Here is a 22,808-nt window from a genome sequence, read left to right on the forward strand (position 1 = left end):
CCCCTTTGTGTAACACTGTACCTTAACTAAAAGCATAGAGGCACGAGCATCTCTCCCAAGTTTTAGCTTCCCTGCACTGGCTATCACTGGATTTCAAAATACGGTTGTTCAAGGGCCTGAACCATCTGGCTCCCAATGACATCGGTGAACTATTATCTCCCTGGACACCTACATATTGTTTGAGCTCTTTGGGAGATGCTGCCTCTGAGTCTGTTGCTCCGAAGCCGCAGAACGATCTCCCAGCCCACATCAGATGTCGCAAGTCAATCAGCACTTTCAAATCTGGTCGTTCAAATCCTTCTTACCTTACAAATGGGTAATTTGGTTTCATTTACGGTATTAATGCTAATTAAGGGCAAGCAGTGTGGAGCAGCAGTCAGGGGTCTAGAATTGCAAAGGGAAGGTTGCGGGTTCGAATCGCCGCAGGTTGTACCCTTGAGCAAGGTACTCCCCCTGACTTGTTCCAAAAAAACCCCAGCTAGGGTGCCAACGTATGTCTCTTTGGATAAAAACATCAGGCAGGAATGAGGAGTAACATTATGCGTTCTAAAGTTTACTGTGCATCTGTAAAGTGCCTTGAGAGGATGTGCCATTAAAGGCGCTATATTAAGGATGGACAATCCTGGTCCTGGAAAACCGCTCTCTCTTGCCTGCAGACACACTGGCCCTCTAGAACCATGACTGGACACTCGCGTGCGACAGAAACCAAAGACTGTTCTGAGGGCAGCACCTCCCAGCTCCAGAACATGGAGATCCAGTTACAGCCTAAACTTTAACTTGTTCCAGTATTGATAAAAAAGTGGGTTTGCCAATGTTTTGTCTTAAGAGGAGTGATGTTCGAATTCCAAGGATCCGTGATGCATGATCCCCCAAATCGCACAGCTGACCGTGGGTGGTCCTGGCTACTTCGGAAATCTCGGTCATTTGGGTCATGAGTATGGAATGTGGAAAACATTGCCAGTGGCGTATAGATGCATCTTCACTGTCCCAGCGCAAATGACACAGCCAGGAACTCCAGAGCAGCAGCGAACCCCGACAGGTATCCCCAAAAAACTGCACTAAAATTTCAACACTAGCATTTTTTTCCCCCAACGGCTTCCATGATGTGTAGCTGTGGTTTCACGGGCGGTGTTTCCCGTGATGCCGAGCGCCCCCCCCCCCAGCGCACCTGTTTGATGCTGGAGTGGTGGCGCGAGATGGGCGCCCCCCGGCTGTGAGTCAGCGCGGCGGGCCGGGCCTGCTTCATCGGCTGGGTCACCAGCGCCTGCGGCTCGCCGCCCTTCGCAGCGGAGCCGGCGCCCGCGGAGGGCGTGCCGGGGCCGGAGGCGGCCTGCTGCTGCAGGATCCGCTGCTCGATCTCCTGCTCCTGCTGCAGCGCCTTGACGAAGGCCGCCTTCAGCCGGTTCGTGTGCTCGGCCTTGAGCGCCTTCTTCTGGTTGGAGGTCATGCAGTGCTCGCACATGATGGTGCCGCTCTTCTCCTGCCTCCAGCGGCACGTGAAGTCTGTCTTGCACTGGGCGCAAGTGTAGGGGTCCTTGAGTACCGGGGCCACGACCGCCATCGGCACGCCCTGCTTCCCTGCAAGAGGAGGACAAAAAGAAAGCTCGTCAGCCGAGTGCAACGGGGGGATAAGAAAACGTGCTGTGCTTGTGCTCGTATAGCGCTGTCCTGGACACTCCACTAACGTCTGGAGGCTCAGGTGGAGGGCGAACATCTGAGGGGCGCATTCCAACGGCAAGGAGGAGAAACTAGAGAATAATAACTCTCCACTCTGGACCCTCCACTCAGAGCGCTTTACAGGTCAGGGGGATCCCCTCCACCAGCACCAGTGTGCAGCCCCACCTGGATGATGCACCAGTACCCTCCCCACACACCAGCTCTCAGTGGGGAGGAGAGCAGAGTGATGAAGCCAGTTCAGAGATGGGGATTATTAGGAGGCCATGACTGGTAAAGGCCAGGGGGAAATTTGGCCAGGTCAATGGCCAAATGTGAAAAATTCAAGAAAGTCCCTGGGATTTTTAATGACCACCGAGAGTCAGGTCCTCAGTTTTATATCTCAGGATAGTCTACAGTATAGCATTATAGTATAGTGTTCCCATCACTATACTGGGGCATTAGGACCCACACAGACTGCAGGGTCAGAGCGCCCCCTACTGGTCCCACTAACACCTTCCAGTAGCAATCTTAATTTTTCCCAGGAGGTCTCCCATCCAGGTACTGGCCAGGCTCACACCTGCTGAGCTTCAGTGGGCTGCCACGGGTGAGCTGCAGGGTGACATGGCTGCTGGGTATAAATAACAAGGATCTCAATCTCCTGCTCGGGACTTTCTCTCAGATGGCGCCACAATGTGCAAACAGTCCCTGCTTTTTACTATACCTGCTCACCTACCCACCTGCCCACCTCCCCGCTTTACTGTACCTGCTGACCTGCCCACCTCTCCACTTTACTGTACCTGCCCACTTGCCCACCTACCTGCTGTACTGTGCCTGCTCACCTGCCCCCCTCCCCACTTTACGGTACCTTCCCACCTGCCCCCCTGCCAACGCCCTCCCCAGGCTCAGCGATGGCCTGCACCCACCCTTGCCCTGCGTGTCCAGCAGGTTCTGCACCACCTCCTCCAGCCCCACCAGGTAGATGAACTCGTTGTTGGCGGCCGAGGGCAGGAAGTTGAGCTCGGGGGCGGGGGGCTTGGGGGGCGGGATCTCCAGCAGGGTCTTCTCCAGCTGCTTGCGGAGCGCCAGCTTGGCGGCGGCCTGGCGGCTGGCCGGGGAGTCGTTGGCGTTCACCGCGGAGGACAGGCCGCTCCCTGCCAGCGCCGCCTGCGAGGTCACTGAGGAGCTCTTCAAGTTGGTCGGGGAGGCCTGAGGTCAGGGAGGGAGAGAGAGAGAGTGAGGAGGGCAGGTTACTCTCTCAAAAAAGGCTTCTGAAGGGCTGAGACTGAATGCACACCGGGGCGAAAACCCTTGCTAGTCTGCCAAGCCCCCCGGCAGAAGGTGCATGAAGTCACCTCCCTCTCATCTGCTGCATTCAGTCACCCCCCCTTCTCTTGCATTCAGCTGACAACAAACAGCTCAACAAACTGCAAGTCACTTGTTTGAGCGCTTTGACAGATTAATGTCCATCGTGGAATTTGTAACTTCTAGTTACTTGGGCTTCTTGACTGAGAAACCATCTGGGCTCCCAGAGGCATTGACACACTGGGCCCAGCCGCACTTGTAACCAGAGGCATTGACACGCTGGGCCCAGCCGCACTTGTAACCAGAGGCATTGACACACTGGGCCCAGCCGCACTTGTAACCAGAGGCATTGACACGCTGGGCCCAGCCGCACTTGTAACCAGAGGCATTGACACGCTGGGCCCAGCTCAAAGGGGGGGCATCTGCAAATGCCGTTCCAAGTGCTGCACAGTCGTAAGCGACCCCTCTCATCGTCTCTCCACGACCTGCCACCCATTCAGATCCAGCACACTCCCCCCGAACCGTGGTCATCTCAATCGGCCCACTGCGAAACCGCCGCCGTGAACGCGTGCTTTTGAACCCACGTCCGAATACAAAGCCATCCCACGGAAAAACACATCGGCCAGCAGCTCAGCCTCGTGCCCGATGTTGATGGATTTCGAGGAGTCTGATGTTTATACTGCGGGTGTATAAGGCACTGCAGATGGGGCGAGATGTTCTGTGTGTGCAAGACTCCGTGTTACCCCCCCAGACAACTGTGCTAAAGGGGAGACGAGCAGCACGTGGGCGGCCGGCACCGGCGCACCTGCGGGATGTTGACCAGCAGGCTGGTGTTGGGCACGTTGGCCACGCGGATCAGCCCCTGCTGGATGATCCTCTGGCCCTGGATCTGCACGTTGGGGACGGAGGCCCGGGGCGCCAGGAGCAAGGGGGGAGGCCCCGAGCCCGAGTGCTGCTGCTGCTGCTGCCGCAGGCTGTGGATCTGCTGGGAAGACACAGAGATGGGCTGATGTGGTGGGACAGGCAGGCCAGGGAGGAGGAGGAACAGATGGGAGGACAGGACCAGGCCGGGACAGAGACAGACAAAGAAGAAAGGCACAGGGCAGATTATTAATCTCCCAGCTGATTCGGTAACGAGCCAAATCGAGATTAATTTAAAACACCCAACAACCACTCCGGGGGCCCAGAGAGCGACAATCCTGCAAGCTTCAGTCAGAGGGGTCTGATTCATAAAGACTTGCGCACTGTGGTCATTAACACCAAAGAAGTCAACAGTCGACTCAATCGAGTCGTTCAAGAGCCCTGGCAGAAAGAGAAGCCTAACCCCCCCAGTGGCTCTGCAGGATCAGACATGATGGGTACCACTTTAAAAGCATGAGGATCATGTAACTTCCCTTGTCAGACTGAGCTGTACAGAACCTTGACTACTACTGAAACAAGCACTCGAGTGCCTGAGATCATAGACGGGTTTGACCGAGCGCACAGATGGCGCAGAGGCAGTGCTGACCTGGGCGCCCCTGACCAGGGGAGGCATGACGATCTGTGCGTTCTGCTGGGAGCCCAGCTTGGAGGAGACCTGCTGTCCGCCCCGCACCAGCGGAGGGGGGATGACCGTGCCTGAACTCCGGCCCGAGGACACCTGGACGGGACAGGGAGAGGATGCCGACTTTTTAACGTCACGTCAAACGCCTTCAGAAAACGTTATTTTGCGAGATGTGGCGCTGCTGTAACACACGCTGGCTGTGCAGTGTAGTGGTAATTATTCAGCTTGCACTAATGCTCATCCTATGCTTTAAGTTTCATTTGTGTGGGCACCTCTAAGTGCATTCAGGGAAATACTACTATTGCACAAGCCAAGGGCCATAAGTGCAGGTGTGTGTTGCACAGTGCTGGCAGTGCACTACAGACGTGGGTACGGCAGTGTTGGCGCTGCGCAGAATTGCGTCTGCTCTCACCTGCAGAGCTCCCTTGCCTGCAGCGATACTCTGGCTGCCCCTGACCAGAGGGGGCGGTGTGGCCACAGAACCAGATGAGCCTGTGGGCTAGGAGGGGGACAGAGAGAGAAAGGAGTTGGAACAGTCTGCTACAATGCTCCAGTTACTATGACTAGCAAGCACTGTGAACACCAGTATACAAACAACCTAACTTTTTTTTTTACTTTTTAATTGCAAGAACAAAAAATTGCTTCTTGTTTGCACTCTAAAACTAAGGTGCTTTACAAAAGACAATGAGCACTACAAGACACCACCTTCATAGAAATTAATTTAAAAAAAAATGATCACCCAACATCTAAGGAGTCAGTTAACTGTGACAGAGAAGTCAGTTAGTCACAGACACAGGACCAGGGGGTAACGGGTTCAAGGGCCCACTGAAGACACTGCTGATTAAATCTTGGGAGAGGAAGTCATCCAGAATTGCACCAGTCTACTCAGCTCTGTCAACTGGTACACGGAGCGTGACGACCTCATTTCAACGCCTCAGAACTGGGACGGAGCAAGGGCAGGTCCTTCCAGCACATTTGCGAAGGAATTGAGCAGGAAGCCTTCCAGCCTGGAGCTGTGGAAGGGGGAGGAGGAGGTGGAGGAGGTACCTTTTGCGTGGAGGAAGTCTCCTTCTGGATCTGGCTCTGCCGCAGCTTCTTCAGCAGCACCAGCTTGGCCTCCTCGAGCCGCAGCTCCTCCTTCAGCTGCTTGATGATGCGCTCCCGCTCCTCCGGGCTGCTCTTCTGCGGGGGGGGGGGGAGGAGGGAAAGGCTGTGACAGCGCCCCGGGAATAGACAAATTTGCCAGAGAAGAACCAGTCCGGGATGCCGTTTCCAGCAGCGACGCTGTGTTTGGTATTGTGTAAAAGTCTGTGAATGTTACAGCTCGCGCTGGATAAATGTGCTCTGCAGATCCTTTTCTAACCTCTTTATGCAGTTCAGGGTTGTGGGGGAGCTGGAGCCTATCCCAGCAAGCAACAGGCGCAAGGCTGGACGGGACACCACTCTGTCACGCACACACGGTTTCCCCAGGAGCCAATTAACCCACCAGCATGTCCTTGGACTGTGGGAGGAAACCACCGCACCAGGAGCAAACACACGGAGAACATGCAAACTCCACACAGACGGAACCCCAGGTCCAGGATTGAACCCAGGAGCCCCAGCACTGTGAGGCAGCAGTGCTGACCATTACACTACCCCGCCGCCCACCTGCTACATACTTCAATCAAAAATGATGCATCATAATCATAAGATTACTAGCAAAAACAAAAGTGATGTTGCGTCCATTGCTGCTAGCCAGAACTGTGAGTAAAAGTGTCGATAAAACAGACTTCTTCAGTAAGAAGGACTTAAGAATAGTTACCACCGAAAGGAGGCCATTATGCCCAACCAAGCCTTTGGTAGTTAGAAGCTAGCCAAGTTACGCATCCTGATGTTATTAGAAAGTAGACAGGGTATCCGCTTCAACAACAATGTCAGCAGCTATATCACCCTGCAGCTCCCAGCTGGCAGCCCACTGAAGCTCAGCAGGTGTGAGCTTGGTCAGTACTTAGATGGGAGACCTCCTGGGAAAGCCAAGACTGCTGCTGGAAAAGGGACCAGTAGGGGGTGCTGTGGTCAGTGTGGGTCCTAATGCCCCAGTATAGTGATGGGATCACTATACTGTAAAAAGGCACTGTCTTTCAGATGAAACATAAAACCAAGGTCCTGACTCTCTGTGGTTATTAAAAATCGTGGGTTTTTCCAAAAAGAGTAGGTGTCCTGGCCAAATTTCCCCCTGACCTTTACCAATCATGGCCTCCCAATAATCCCCATCTCTGAACTGGCTTCATCAATCTGCTCTCCTCCCCACTGAGAGCTGGTGTGTGGGGAGCGGACTGGCGCATCATACAGGCGGGGGTACACACTGGTGCTGGTGGAGGGGATCCCCATGACCTGTAAAGCACTTTGAGGGAGCTTGTTCCCAACTCGTGCTTCCTTCATGCACTAGTACAGGTGTTGCAGAAAAACAAACTGTGACTAGTCTTCCAAAAATTAGAAAATTTAATCCACTGCAGTGGAGATTTGCAACACGTTTCTTAATCATTATGTGAAATGATCTAAAAAACTATTTTAAAAATGTGCTCGTGGGGAAGGAATTCAAACACAGAGGGCCCGGCTCCTGGCAATGGAGCAATTCTGCTGCAGAATACCACGGCTTCAGATGTTGCAGGAAAGCAGCACAGCACAGTTCAACAGGGTGAGAACGAGAGTTACCATGAGGGCCTCCGTGTTGGTCTCCTTCAAACACCTACTCAGGCCGTTCATGCGCGGACTGGAAGGCTCGTTGTCCGACAACACGATGATATCGGGAGAAGGAGGGCGCTTCTCTTTCTTAATGTCACTGTCAAAAGAACAAAAAAAAGCCATGTCTAACAATATAACCAACACAAGAAAAACCTTTAAAGGGTTTTGGGTTAACATTTTGCATTTAACTGGAAACTAGCTCTGTGTTTGAAAGTTCATACCATGTGTGTGACATCTTAAAAAAAAAGTTTTGTAGAAAATGAAACCACATCTTCAAAAAAAAAGTGATGGAGAAAAGCTCAAAAAACCCATCAAGATTCAGTACCATATAAAACTCCCCTTTTACTGCCAGGTTTCCTACTGTAAAAGGTTGTATTTCTTGTTCTCCAGGTCCAGTCAGCCTCAGTCAGGCCTGAGCTCCTGCAGTTCCCCTGGACCTCCACAAGGGGGCAACACACGCTCATTTTTCACAAAGAGTGCAACTGGTCAACCGCCAAGAGTGTGGTGGGGTTATCAGCACGCTGCCTTCTGACCGCGGATCAATACAGGCTGTCTGGCAAGGTGGACAGAGGGGGGGAGGGACAGCACATGTGCACCAGCGCAGAGGCAATAGTTCTCCAAAAACACAAGAGTGCTGGTATCACAGGCCCAGCTGTCGCTGCCAGGAAGCGCCCGTAGCTCTGGGAGCTGCGAAGAGCGAGGGGGGAAGTGGCCAAGCACCCCCTGCTCCCCCCCCCCCCTGCACGCACAAGGCCTGTCCAGAGGCGCGGTCTGTGACACGGCAGGGCCGATGGCTATGGTGACCGCAGCGTGCCTCCCGGCCCCTCTCGGGAAGGAGAGCATGCAAGCGGGGACAGGCCCCCGGGCAGGAAGGGAGGAGGAGGAGGAGAGCTGGGACAGACAAGCCAGATCAGGAAGACGGTCAGTCCCCCCCCCTCCCCGCCTGCCTGCATGGAAAATGAGTGACCACCGGAGTTGGGTGTCGAGCAGGGCGACTCCCAGAGACATCCCACCCCAGGTACCCAGGTACCCTAGCCCCCCAGAACCCCCCACCCCAGTGATTGCCAATGATACCTCCACACTGCTGAGCCCAGAACTCCCCCCCCCCACCCCACTTCACCATTAAGAACATCTATTATCCCTTCAAACTCCATGCTGCTCTCAAGTCTTGTGAATCTGCAATTTTCCCCCACGTTCTGCAGGGTGTCTGGTCATATCCAAGAGGATCGCTTATCTGGCACAAAAAGAGGACCATGATCGCCCCCCACCCTGCACAGGGGGAACACCGCAGAAACACCATCGCTTCACAAGAGTGCAAAACATCACAGACAAAAGCAAAAACAAAATAACAACCATGCTTCACTTTCACTTATACCAGCACGCTTTAAAAGATAAATGGCGATGCAACGTCAGAAGCATGTATTTTCCCATTTTTTTTATAAAACAAACAACGAGATCGGTTTAAAAAACAAAAAATCTTCTGGGTCACCAGTCGGGGCCAAGAAAATGATTTAGCTGTAGGAAAACAGAAGGTGCTCTTCTTGGCCCGGACTCTCGCATTTACCCTTTGCTGTCGGGCTGGGAGTGTAAATGAACATGAAAAAGTTGAGAGTTTAAAATAAGGGCCTGGGGTTAAATAGTGGACAAAGGGTGGCGTTAGTGCAGGGACAGGAGAACAGGAGTAACTCTAATCAGAAATATATTTTCTTCAAGTAACTGCAGACAGTATCTTTAGAGCTAACAAATCACTTCCTGTATATTAATCACCCTACCAAAAGGGTCACATGACCCAGGCATTTCCCTCCACAGTCATGTGACACACACGCACCCCCCCCCCCCCCTTAACTGTTCCTTCCAATGTGGAAACCATGGCAACGGCCGGCTGGAACCGGTTTGTGACACATAGCCTTCATTTTGTGAAGGGAGGCAGGGTTCAGGTGTAGAGGAAAATGGAGAGGCTAGCTTGACGTGGGCTGCCTTCTCCAAAAGTTGAAAAGGGGGCCAAGCAGCCCGAGACGAGAGACAGAAAGAGAAAGAGAGAGAGAAACTCAGAAAACAAAACTTCCTGTGTGAAGTGCCCACTCACTTTGCCGGGCGCAGTTTGACACAGGCAAACGCCACAGTCCCACAGCGCCTCACACAGCGATCTGCCCCTGCCTCAGTCAGTCACACTGCCCCCCCACCCAGAGCTCCCCTATTCTCACCCCTAGAAATAAATAAAATCAAACGCGACGCTTTTCCCCGCCAACTCTCTCCAGGCCTGTCAGCTCAACTATTCCCTCCGGCCTAAAAAAAACTCGTCTCGCCCCACTCTGCTGTCAGCACAGTTTCTCGACAGAAAGGTACACCAGGCACCCGAGCATCAGCTCACTTGCAGAGGGACGTTTATCATTTAAAGCATCAAAAACTACATCCTGCCAGCAATGGCGAAGGGAATCTTTGGACTTCTGTCCCTGACGCTGTCCAGGACTGATCTAAAGTCCCTCTTTCTTTCCCAAGAGCTTTCTTTACACTCCATCATGCGGCTTCTCAGGACTTACTTAACAGATATGGCTACTTCTAGATCACAAACCTATCTAGTGATGTGCGTGGAAACACACGTGTAAAAAACGGAGTGAGGGAGACTGTTTTGTACACGCCTGATCAAAAAGACATCAACCTGCCAGCACGTCTCTGGACTGTGGGAGGAAGCCGGAGCACCTGGAGGAAGCCCACACAAACTCGGGGAGAACATGCAAACTCCACACAGACAGCACCCCAGGTCCAGAATTGCACCCAAGGCCCCAGCGCTGCGAGGCAGCAATGCTCACCAGTGCGACACTGTATCAACTAGGAAAGGCCTCAACTTGTCCTCAAAAAAACGATGAGATCAATCAGGTAATAAAGAGCTTGGGTGGAGGGAAAGCTAGCAATCTTCTGCCTCTCTGCACCCCTGATATAGCCGCACACGGCCTCCAGTGTTCATAATACAACTCTGTTTGGGCCAAAGCCTCTTTTGTAAGCCTTTCATTAGCCTCTTTACAACTCCGTATGCTGGCTGCACACTGGCATGTTGGGGAGGTGCACAGCGGTTCATAACCTGCTTGTATTCAAGGCAAATGCCTGCTTCCTCGGCAAACATGCAGTCCCACAAGCGCACTGACCAACCCCATGCTTCGCTGGAGCTGTCTGAGGCGCCCTCTGGACAGAACACCAGCCCACACTTGTCCTGTGTGCAGGGCAGGGCAGACACACACTCACGCCAGGGCCAGAGGTCTCCCCTGACGTTTCCAGACTGTGGGAGGAACCCCACACGAACACAGGGGGACACATGACGTCTCTACTCAGACTGCCACATCATTCATAAAGACGGTCTTTCCCTCTGTGGTCGGCCCTCTGCCATTCCTGGTGCTCCTTTGAATCTTTTGGTTTTGTTGCCTTAGGCTGGCAAATGAGAGATGCCGCAGCATGAAGATATAATAAGCCAGGAGAGAACAGCCAGAATAGAAACACTGGCTCTAATAACCAGTATTGTCCCTGTTTCTGGGTCTTTGAAAAACCTGCAGCAAGGTTATTCACACGACCTGTACTGGACGACCTATGAAGGAAAAAACTTGCTCGGAGGAGCAAAGCATCAATGTTGGACAGTTTGCTCTCTCGGGCCTACGCGTGCGTCCCCAGACTGGCATCGGGGGCGCCACGGAGCCGGGCTGCTGCCTGCCGACGGGCATAGCCTCCACTCGCCAAGACCTCAATTTCCCCACCGCCTGCCTGAAAGCCCCTCAGTGTCCACCGCACGCGTTTCAAGAAGGATTTCCAGCGCTGCATCGCAGGGAAAAAACACCTGGCTGTGAACGCCATGCTGCCCTGGACACGTTTGCTCCTTACGTGAAGGGATCAGACCCTCCTCTGCAAAGAAGGGGGGGTCCTCTGGGTTCAAAGCAATTAGTGGGCCCGTATTGTCTTTTTGGGGGTTCAAGCCAATTAATATCGGGCAAAGACCAAGGCAGGACGGAACCCGCTTCGTATCTACAGGGGGGTATCGGGGCAACGGGCCTTGTTCATCTGAAGTGGCCAAACCACTGACCCCTGGGGAACAGCGACCAGGGATCAGCTGAACATCATGCACAGTCGGCCCGTGCTCACAAAAAAAAAGGTGATGCACCCCCCCCAACCAAAGCCCATGGCAGAGGGAGGGCAGAGAGACGGCGACCCGGGCAAAGCTCACCCCTTCGACGTGCTCATGTCCACCGGCTCGTCCCCGGTCTGCACCTCCACCTTGATGATGGCCTTGACCTCTCCGGCCTTCAGGAGGCTCGGCACCTTGCCCCCGTCCGCCCCGGCCCCCGGCTCGCTCTTCACCAGCTCCCCCTTCTCCAGCTTGACCTTCTTGGTCTCCAGCTCGGGGGGCAGGGCGTCCCGCTCCAGCGCCCGCTTCTGACTGCGCGTCTGGCGCACCGCCTCCTCCGACATCGTGGCACCTGGCGGGCGGAAGGACCGACAGACGGACAGAGGTGTTAGTTGGGGAAAATCAACTGCACAACGCTCACCGCCCTCTCATTTCACATCCGTGCAGACCAATCTGGTGCACCACAGAAGATGCAGTGAAATTTCCACGGCAGCAGTGTGGAGGAGTGGCCAAGGCTGTGCACTACGCACAACCGAGAGGCTGCAGGTTCGAATCCCAGGCAAGACACTGCTACCGTTCCTCTTGTGCACAGTGCCTCGCTCAGATCACTCCAGTAAAATACCCAGCTGTGTAAATGTTGCGTAAGTGTGGATTTGGGAGCGAGACATCCATAAATAAATAAAAAGTAAATTAGTACTTTAAAAAGTTACACTTAACTTTTACACTAGGGCAGAAACCTTGACACACCTCCGACATGCAAAGTTCTGTGTATCGACTAGTCCTTCTTGGACACTGATGTGCAATCACTCAGTTGTGCCGGCGTTAACCCTTTCAATCCCTTCCTGGATACAACAGGGACGCAGAACTCTGGCGCCCAGGTGCAGCTAAGAACTTTATCCAGAGACTTAAGATTTGCTCACAGACCGTCAACTTGTACGTCCAGAAATGTTCTCTGTATGAATTTACACATCCTAGGTACGTGCACAGCTGCACACACGTATTCACTGACAGCCCGGTGAACCACAGTTCTCCGAGGAGGAGCCCGTGCTCCGAAGATTACAAGCAGGTGACTTGAGCCCAACATGGCCCTCTCCAGGAGAGAGACTTCTGGAGTGCAGCCATTGGGTTTTGCTTACAGTTCCCCCAGATTTCATCTTTGAGAGGCCAGCTGTACTAGTAGGCCCCGAGTGAAAATTTCCCTTCCCCTGACTGAACACATGCACAGCGAGCGCCCCAGTTTAAAGAAAGACCCACATTTCACACATCAGTTACGAATTGCTTAGGATAGTTCCTAAAACCAGCCCCAGAGTCTTAAGCAAGCAGACTGTCTACACCTGTTTAAACCTTGAGAAGCTTAAGACCTTAGGAAAATGATCATAGGAAGAATTTAGGCTTAAATGGTTTTAAACCTGTTTTTTTACACATTAACCCACGTAGTTTGGACAGAGAAGACCTGCTCATGGCCCTTGAGGACAAGGACTGGCCACTGGTGCTGGGAAAACAGGGGGAGAGTTGTACTGTTGACTGCGACTGTCAAAAAAAAACTTCAAACTGCCTCGCCGATGTCCCCAACGCCAACACGAGCTCCTTATACTGTGTATTTGTAACGGGAAGGTTTCTCTTCGCCTGGCAATGAGAACAAAACTGCCATTTGGAAAATACACGCGTGTGAACGCGAACCAAGGAGGCCCTCAAGAAGCCAGTAGCGCAGGAGGGCGAAAGAAAAAATGAAAAGGGCCTACCGCCCGAGCAAGAGGTCAGCCCAGGTCCCCAGCCGATCTTCTCTCAGGAAGTGCAAGAGGGGGGGAAAACACCCCACGGCACAGTGAGCAGGGAGCCACTTTCCCGGGGGCGCTCACAGCACAGAAAAACAACACAACAGCCTGCCACGCGCCAGCCAAAACCGCAGGGCCCAACCTGGCACGCAAACGCACCTGGGTGCCAGCGACCAGATGATTATTATAATCCGGCCATCGTCGCTGCGAGGGTTCGGCAGGGCGGCGCCGGCTGGGCCCGGGCTTTAAGAGCATCAACACTCCCCTGACAGGCACAGGTTGCAGAGATGCCCCCCTTTTATTTTGCAAAAGAGGGGGCTACTAGGATAAATGAGTGGACTGCCAAGCCGCCAGCCCTCATGCCTGGAAGAAGGAGGGGGTTGGGGGTGGGGGGAGATCTTGCATCACGGTAGAGGACCAGATCTGTGAACCCCCTTGTGAGTTTAGGGGGGCAGAAGGATGGGGGGGGGGCAGTAGATCTGTTCAAGCCTCATGGCTGTACAGCTAATTTTATGTCCTCCTCCTGATGAGCAGGCCTCTCGTCTGAACAGTGCTGCGCAGCACAGGAAGTGCCGAATTCTTAAGGGATAAAGAAATTTTTAACCCCTTCAAGGCTGGAAACTTCTCAAACTTTTTCTGCCCTGTCCCCTTGTCTAGTTATAGCATAAAGGATAGAGCAGTCACCTGGGGGGGGGGGAGTGTTGATCACACCCCACTGTCCTCAAATACCTGTATCACACACACACACACAGCGGGCAGCGCACAAACACACTCATCTCTCATCTGATAAAGAAAGCTGACTCAAGGTCTTTCTCATCCCCTGTGACATCACTGGGGCTCCACATGACCCTTCCCAGGATTCACTGGGAGACACAAAGCCCTTTCCTGAGAACCGGTCTGAACCGGCTGGCGGGCAAGAGAGGCTGAAGCAGGTTTTAACCCTCCGAGAGACGGACTGGCAGCACAAACAGCCCAGCAACGCCTGTCTGCAAGAGAGACGCCACCGGCATTCCAAAACACAAGTCTGGCAGGGAGAGAGAGAGAGAGACAGCATCACTCAGCCACTGCTGCCACTTTTAAAGGGACAGTTTTCTCTCCGTTCTCTGGCCTAATTTGTCGTCTGCTCCGGAGTGGCACAAAAGTGTCACACAACAACAACAAAAAAACACACACCAAAGTGCTATCCTACTTCTCTGCTTGTTTTATTTTTTTTAAAAAGGTTGCTGCATCCAGCTACCACAGCGTAAGACAGCCAGTTTAAGTTGGGAGCAGACACACAGGACTCTACACTTAGGTCATCAGAGCCTTTATACACACGCTAGTAATAATTGTTGTTATCTGATAACTTTTTTTTCTTTATGACCTGCTGTCTGCATGAAAAAAAAAACACCCGAAATGTAATTCAAATGCACAACCCTTCCAAATTCATTCCATAATTTTCCAGAAAGTACTGGCATGCTGCACATCTTTGCAACTCAAACAGCAAAGTGAAAGCCTTTATCCTGGGAATTTGAAAACATTTACACGGAGCTCTTCTTTTTCCAGGGATCCAGGGAGGTCCCATCTAGCACAGAGGTAGGCCATCCTGGTCCTGGAGGGCCGGTGTGTCTAAGTCTTCATTCATTCTCAGCTCTGAATGACCTAAACCAGCCGGTTACTGGCGTAACTGGACCTATGCTACAGGTTCACCCAGCGCTTTAGGAGCTGCGGCTTAAAGAAAGACTTTGAAAACCCGCAGGAACACCAGCCCTCCAGGACCAGGACCGGACAGCCCGCGGACACGCCAGGACCGGACAGCCCGCGGACACGCCTACCCTCCAGGGCCAGAACTGCTCAACCCCGATCAAGCGGCTGCAAAGTGTAAACTTGTCAGAGGAGGGTTATCACCTGCCGAGCTTGCGCAGATGCCTACGATAATGAACACTCAATCCCCGCAGGGCGATGAAACTCTTCTACCGGTGAACTGTTTTCCAACAGACTAAAAACTTTTCTTAAGGATCCCCTCTGTCAATTCCTAAAAACAACCAATCGCTCAATCCAGAATGCAATAAAACTGCCAATCAGTCCCCAGGATCACAAACACACAGCTGGCCAGGGTTCAGCACGAACAGAACTGAACTCGGGTAGAAGCTCATTTTCCCGGAATCAAGATATGCTGGAACCCCTGACTAACCCCCTCCCAGCCCCTGCTCAAAATGTCTTGTGCGACCTGGAAGGAGAAATCAACACTTTGCGGGTCTTAACCCCCTACTTAAAGGCTTGTCTAACCCTCCCCCAAGGATCTCCTAAAAACACCTGGGAGGAAAAGAACAGAAATAAATCCTTCGTCCACTCGGCCCAAAATACACTTCAACACACAAAGCAGGCAAACACCTTAGAAAACACCTCTTGCGGCAGTCAAAAACAAAATCAAAAGGGTCACACCCTGTCCGCATTCAGCGAGGTTTTATTTTAATTTCGGAATTCCATCCGACGAGGCTCATGTCCTGGGATACTTCCCGCTGACAAAGCTGCCTCCTGGAGCGCTGGAGAAGTCCAGGAAACCCCCCCGGAGGATTTCTCCGACCATGTGCGAACAGGACTGCCTGCTGCCCGGGAGTTTTGGAACCGAGCTGTCCGGAACAAGACCTCTCAGAGCAACCAGGAATAGTTTCACACTCGCAGCAGATGAACAAGAAACTGCTGTGGCGCCCGTGTTAAGCAGCTCCGTGCTGCAAGGATCCAGAGAGAATCGTGCTTTCAGCCCCCCCACAAGCCAGCTCTTAACCAGCGGGATCAAGGCTCTGTGTAACGGTTTTTCCTCTCCTCCTAAAGAGTTTACATACGGATATCTTACAAACCTTGAAAATGACCTTTGTCTCGGGTCTGAAAGTACACGTCGGACAGCTCTGTATCAATGACAATAAAGGGCAAAAAGAAACAGTTCTAGACCAGGAGGATTGCATTATAACAGAACACCATTAAAAAACTAATATTTCGCAGCTGGTAACATGAACCGGTAAATGCATTCAAAGACTACAAACAGAACAGAAAATATACTGGATAATAAGTAAGCAGTGTTACCCCTGTGTTGTGTCCAATTTCCCCCCTAGCTTTTACCCATCATGGCCTCCTAATAACCCCCCTCTCTGAACCGGCTTCATCACTCTGCTCTCCTCCCCACTGAGAGCTGGTGTGTGGGGAGCAGACTGGTGCATCACCCAGGTGGGGGTACACACTGGTGCTGGTGGAGGGGATCCCCATTACCTGTAAAGCGCTTCGAGTGGAGGGTCCAGAAGAGTGCGATATAAAAGTGTAAGGTTTATTTATTATTTTTATTTATAACGTTCTCCCAGCCTTGAGATCATCAGGCATGCACGCAGTTAAGAAAGTCACTCTAAAAGCTTCTGTAAACTCGTTCTATTATTTAACCGAACGAGCTCGTGCGGACGTTCAAAGACACCGAGCGGAGTGAACACTTTCCTTCAGGCAGGCCCCAGCCCTGGCCTTGGGGCTTCTGCAGGCAGGGATCAGAAGAAGATATAAAAGATATGTGTCGCAACAGCCAGGGGAGGACAAAACCTGCCCGTGCAAAAGGAAAGGAGCTAGAAGCATCGCGACTCGGGCCTCCTGGCAAAAACACGAAGAAAATGAGCAGGCTTTCAAGCAAACCTCGACTCAGACCTTCACAAGCTGCCGACAAAAGAGAGTCTGGTAGTCCCCAGATCATCAGGACCCTCTTGCCAGCACAGAAGGCAGGGATGGGTAGGCAGCCATTCATGTATAAAAGAGAAGGTTACACCAGCTACTGTCGTTGACTTACTGAAAACGTATTTTCTTAGTGCTTAGTGGGAAACAGGAGATCACCTGACGTGCAGAGGGGCCCACTAGTGGTTTTGCCACTAGTGGGTCCCCTGCTGACTCACCTGGCCCTGCCGGCCCCGCACCAGCAGGAACGCTTCGCCCCATGCGCCAGGGATTCGGCGGTGGGATGACAGGACGGAATCGGGGGGGGGGGCACAGGCGAACACGCGCACGTGCGGGAGAGAGGGCATCGCGCTTGCTCCTGCGCCAGGCGGTCCCCACCCCCCGTGCCAGAGAGAGGACTTTATTCCCCTTTCGGGTTCCTGAAATTATTGCCAGAAGTGCTGCAGCAAGATGCTTATTTATATCAGAGCAATGCTCAGTACAGTGTCTAGATCACGGCGGCAGCCTAAAGTCTACATGCAGTGATGCTCGGCAAGCCCAGAGCCAATAACAAAATAATAACCTTTTCTTTATATAGCGCCTTTAAATGTGGCTTCTCAAAGTGCACGATCTGGCAAAGGTCTGCACGATGAGAACACACAGCGAGAGGAGACAGTCGATGGAGGTACTGAACACAGCAGGAGCAGAGGGGTAAAGAACAGAACCAGTTGAGTAAAGGCTCTTCTAAAGAAGCAGGTTTTGAGTGTAGATATTTTATGCATATATATAAACACACACGCACACATGCACACACCTATTAACAGACTGGCTCCTGTGTTTCAAACTGAAACGTTCTGCCTTGTAGCCACAGGCGTGCTCATGTGAGTCAGGTGTATGGCCAGCTGGCCTGTGCCAGATGTGCTGGAGATGCGTGGAGATTTGTCAAATACTGGCATTAGAAACTAGAGATCCTTTTATTAAATTTTAATTATTGGAATAAAGCCTACTGTTTTGTCCTTCAAGAACAGTTAACATGACAGAATTCCACGCTCAAGTGCTCCAGACACTTAAGAACAGAAAGCTTCAAGCCCATTTCAGCACAGAACTGCGGAATAGGAGCCTTCCTCAGTGTTTCAGTCACCATTTTTCCTTTGTTACAGCACTTCAATCAAGCCATGTAACTCAAAATGCATCACTGAACTGTCTTCAGTAGGCTTCGATAAGGCAACAGACAAAGTTTATCTAAGCCAGTTCTGAACTGTTTGGTCTGAAAATAGCCAATCACCATAACAGGCAAATAATCAATACTCTGTTTGAGGCCGAGGCTACAGAAGTGAAAACCCAGGTGCGGAAAGTGCTGCCTGGGCTGATCCTTGAAATGCAATGTTGTTTCCTTAAGGATGTTTAAAAAGAAGGAGATGCTGAAGACAATGTAGCGACCCGTTCTTTATAAAAGACCAACAACAACAGCACACAGCACAGCTGAGGCAGAAGCAAATGCAAAGTGCATTAGGAAGACTAGCTTTCTAAGTGGGAGGGGGGGCTTGGAGGGGAGAAGAGTGGCTTCTTTTCATGAGCTTCCTGTTTCCTGTCTAAAAAAAAGAGCTACAAACTCCCCCCCCCCCCCAAACTACTGACCTGCTGAGCTGCAGTCTTCAAATTAAGAAGCCAGCCCCTCTGCTTTCGATAGCTGGTGGTAGCGGTGTAGCCGTGAGCTACATCAAGGTAACTCTCTCTTACAAAAGGAGGCTCTGGTTTGAGTGCTTGGGGAATACATCAGAAAGTCTCCAACCCCAAACCACCTTCTCAGGACGGCCCCCAAAAACCAAACCGAATTCATCTGAACCCGTGCCATTTCAGCACCTGGGAACTCCACAGCTGGCTCCTTATAAGCCTTACTTGGGAGGACAGCATTCTCCCCAGCTCTGAGACACGGGAGCCGATCGAGGTTAAATGCAGGAAACTGGTCTACCTGCACTTCACACGAGCACAAACCGACCAGCGTGCAGAAGGAGCTCTGCTGCGCGCCGCTCTGCTCGAGCCGAGAAAAAAAAACATCTAGAACTGCAGAATCGCTGCACGGGAGCTCCACGTCTCCCAAGTGAGAGCGCTCTGCACAGCTCTCCATCCCGTCCCGCTGGCAAGAAGACAGCCACCCCAGCACCCTGCGCCACCTGCCTGGGAAGGAGCTATGGAAAACTGGAGACGCCGGAGTGAGACTTATGAACAATCACAGCAACGGGCTTTTCTTTTTTTTTTTACAGCGCATGATTAATAATGATGGAGGCATGCAACAGGTGTCTCCACACATTAAATGGCTGATGCGATTTTTCCGTCTTCGCACATCATTCAATTTTATATACCCCCCCCCCCCCTTCACTTGAGAAAACATAAAAAAATAACAAAAGCAGTAGCAGGCTTGAATTCACCAGAGACTCATCACTGAAGACTCAGTGCTCAATCCTCTGCAGAGTTAAACTTCATTAAGCCTTCTGGGGGATGAAGACATCACAGCCGGGGAGACAGCGCAAGTGGATCTGCTGTGCTTATTTATTTTGTGCAAGGAACTACCATGGAAATGAGACCTGCCCATGCAGCCACATGCAAAGCAAGAGACACCTGGAGCACCACGTCCTGCAGCCCATCAACATGCCCTCCCTGGAGTCTACTGCCCTGCTGTGCCAGGCTGGCTTCCCCAGGGCAGGAGCAGCTGTCACTGGCAACAAGAGCTGCAGCCAGCGGCTCTTCGCTTCAGATTGACGAGGCTGCATGCTTTCCGTCTCGCAGCCAAAGTGACGGAGCGGGTTGAGGCCCCGTGAACGGGTCAAAGCGTTTTTTTTGTTTTCGCAGAACTTTGTTTTAAAAAAAGGTAAGATACAGGGACATCCCCGGGTTTGATCCCACAGGGGAGGCATCCTGAAAACCACATTTATAAAATAAAAGATCAGATCACTTTATTGGCCATATACAATTTCTTGCATTAGGAATGTGTCTTTTCTCATACCCCAGCTACGCCTTCCTGCCCTGGAAACAAGTTCTTCCAGAGTCCTGCCTGGGAGCCCACAGCAAACACACAACAACAGGGGAAGACTCCTCTGCAGCGCTCACTGGGCTCTGCAGAAGAATACACGCCATCCCATCCCCGCCTCACTCAGGATAAGTGGGAAATAGAAGTACAGAAATCCCTGGAAATCTCAGGGTGCACCTTTAAATCGCAGATAAGATCACTTTATTGGCCCTATACAGTTTCTTGTATTAGGAATTTGTCTTTCCGCATACCCCAGCTTGCTCTCCATGAGACACACAGACAGGGAGAGAAAAGCTTGGGGTCAGAGCGCAGGGTCAGCCATTTATACAGCACCCCTGGAGCAGCTGGGGTAAAGGGCCTTGCTCAGGGGCCCAATGGAGTAGGATTCCTCTGCCGGTCGTGGGATACGAACCGGCAGCCTTCCAGTGACAGGCGCAAATCCTGAGCCACAGAGCCACCGCTCCGCCCTGAATTAATCAGCGTCTGATGCAACGCAAGTCTCCTCGCGAGGGGAGAACGGGGCACAATAATAACGCACGAGGATCCTCATGGCCGCCCGCGTGCGTGAACACACCCGCTTGAGGATGTGTGCGTGTCAAGGGGCAGACCTACGCCTTCCTGCCCTGGAAACAAGTTCTTCCAGAGTCCTGCCTGGGAGCCCACAGCAAACACACAACAACAGGGGAAGACTCCTCTGCAGCGCTCACTGGGCTCTGCAGAAGAATACACGCCATCCCATCCCCGCCTCACTCAGGATAAGTGGGAAATAGAAGTACAGAAATCCCTGGAAATCTCAGGGTGCACCTTTAAATCGCAGATAAGATCACTTTATTGGCCATATACAATGTCTTGCATTAGGAATTTGTCTTTCCGCATACCCCAGCTTGCTCTCCATGAGACACACAGACAGGGAGAGAAGCTGGGGGTCACAGCGCAGGGTCAGCCATTTATACAGCACCCCTGGAGCAGCTGGGGTTAAGGGCCTTGCTCAGGGGCCCAACGGAGTAGGATTCCTCTGCCGACCGCAGGATACAAACCAGCAACCTTCCAGCCACAGGCGCAGATCCTGAGCCACAGAGCCACCGCTCCGCTCAAATAGTTCCGATATGGGGAACAGAAGACGGATTTCACTCCAAACAACGAGAGGGAGAATCTACCTGGGCCTTTACCTTGGAAAGAAGCGAACGGGACTACAGGGACGACTTTTATCGAAGAGGCGACGAAAACAAAAACGCCAGAATTTACACAGGTCCCCAACTCTCAACTCCCTTTCAGGAGGCGATCAAAAACCACAGCTGCCCCTTCTCAAAGCGTCGGGGGTGGGAGGGGCAAAACATGGCGGCTGCCGCGAGCCTCAAGAAACCACACCAGCCGGATCACCGGGGCAGAGGAGTGAGGGAGTGAAAAGAAACATCCCGGGAGAACTTTAGGGAAAGCCGGACTTCGAACAAAATCCACGATAGCGGGCGCCGAGATAGGCACCAAGGTTGTGTTGCTGCAGGAAACCTCAGCAGCAAAGTGTTCCGGATGGTGGGAAGTCCAAGCTATTAATAGCTGACGGGAGAGCGCCGAGCTCACCTCTCCAGCATGGGAAATGACGTACTTCCCCATCTTGAGTTTGAGTGAATTTTAGCAGCTGAAAAGAGAAAGTCAATGCAATCTTTCACCCCCCCCCAGTCGTTTCTGAAGAGTAAAATACCTGTGCTCTTGAAGTCAAGCTTCCCCCCCCCCCGTTAATTCCTCCCTTTGGCTTTGGCAGTTCTAGCAATAAGAGCGGCCTCATCTGGCCCCAGCTGGCAGAGTCCAGCAGCTCCAGCAGCCTGATCGGCCTCCCAGTGCTACTCCTGTCTGCCCTGCTGGGGGAGGATCGGAGGGGGCCAGAGCCGAGCACCACCAGCCCCAGCTGCGTGATCTCTCTCTCTCTCTTAGACTGCAGAGGCGGGCCGCAGCAGGTGGCTCTGACGCGCGTCAGCCAGGGCTCCCTCCGGCCCTCAAAGGGTTAAGCCCTGCCATTTCGACGCTACCAGCGGATCAGTCCAAGAGGGGCGTGGTCTAACAAAATGGAAGCGCTTAACCCCGCGAGCGCCAGAGTCTGCACCTGGCACCCCCGGCAACGGAGCAATGACGAGCACAAGCAGAAGCCGAGGCACGCCAGAGAGGTTCACTCTACAGGCCGGCAGGAAGACCACTTACACATGCCTGTCTGCACACACAGCAATCTTCACCTGCACTGCACTGGGAACACTGGAACTGTATTCAGTCTGGGGCAGGGCACTCCTTTCAAGCCGTTAATGAACTGCTCTTTAAACACCCCAGAAAACACGCATCGGTATATGAACGGCGAAAGTACATTTCTGTTCTACGTTTTAGAGCTGTGGGCTGTTTTGCAAGACTACTTGGACTCCTGACTAATCAACACACCGACCGGCATGGTGTTTTGGCCTCACCTAAAGACCAGAACATGCAAGCATAAACCTTCTACGCACATTAAGACACACAAGCAACAGGGCATCTCGCACGAGAGTAGATCGGAAAGCAAATGGGTTGTATTGGCATTTTTTCCTAAAGTAACAAACTGGTTAAGATGAAACAAACGGTCTTTTCCCATTTTAGCATACACTGTAATAATGAACTGGGACGATATCCTAATAATCCTGTCCGTGAATTATATCAACTAATTGGCCGATGGCTCAATTTGGTTTTAACCAATTAGCCTGAGTGGCAGATCTTCCAAAGCGTATTTCTCTCTCCTTGCTGGGTCAGAAGAACCCAGATTTGCCCTGAAAGGGCTGCTGAAGAAGGGACAACAGACAGCCGGACAGCAGCTGAGCTGCTGTGAACAGGAGAAGAAACAAAGTACAAGAACAAGCACAGTTCACAGGTCTGCTGGACCGGACTGTGCTGGAAAAGAGGCTGCTGGGAAACTGGAAATTGGTTAAAACCCTGCAGGAAGCAGCCGCCCTGAAGCCACTGGAAAAGCGGCTACTGATACAGAGGTCAAAACGG

At 52.3% G+C, this 22,808-nt stretch overlaps 1 protein-coding gene across 5 annotated transcripts in view; it reads right to left on the bottom strand.

Moving 5' to 3' along the window:
• The window catches only part of gatad2ab (GATA zinc finger domain containing 2Ab), a 40,954-nt gene that overhangs the window by 5,361 nt on the left and 12,785 nt on the right, over nucleotides 1-22,808 (bottom strand). For 3 of the 5 annotated variants that reach the window (XM_088907812.1, XM_088907813.1, XM_088907810.1), the window contains exons 2-9: nucleotides 11,433-11,685; nucleotides 7,196-7,322; nucleotides 5,549-5,683; nucleotides 4,914-5,000; nucleotides 4,466-4,597; nucleotides 3,764-3,943; nucleotides 2,580-2,862; nucleotides 1,169-1,578 (exon numbers count right to left, since the gene is read on the bottom strand). In XM_088907812.1, the coding sequence (XP_088763938.1) occupies nucleotides 1,169-1,578; nucleotides 2,580-2,862; nucleotides 3,764-3,943; nucleotides 4,466-4,597; nucleotides 4,914-5,000; nucleotides 5,549-5,683; nucleotides 7,196-7,322; nucleotides 11,433-11,677 (1,599 nt within the window). In that variant the 5' untranslated portion in view covers nucleotides 11,678-11,685. The remainder of the gene's footprint in view (nucleotides 1-1,168; nucleotides 1,579-2,579; nucleotides 2,863-3,763; nucleotides 3,944-4,465; nucleotides 4,598-4,913; nucleotides 5,001-5,548; nucleotides 5,684-7,195; nucleotides 7,323-11,432; nucleotides 11,686-22,808) is intronic. The other 2 variants (XM_088907814.1, XM_088907811.1) reach the window with 1 other exon arrangement.

The sequence above is a fragment of the Atractosteus spatula genome, chromosome 28 (assembly GCF_055471065.1).
Source record: "Atractosteus spatula isolate fAtrSpa1 chromosome 28, fAtrSpa1.hap1, whole genome shotgun sequence".
Lineage (NCBI taxonomy): Eukaryota > Metazoa > Chordata > Actinopteri > Semionotiformes > Lepisosteidae > Atractosteus > Atractosteus spatula.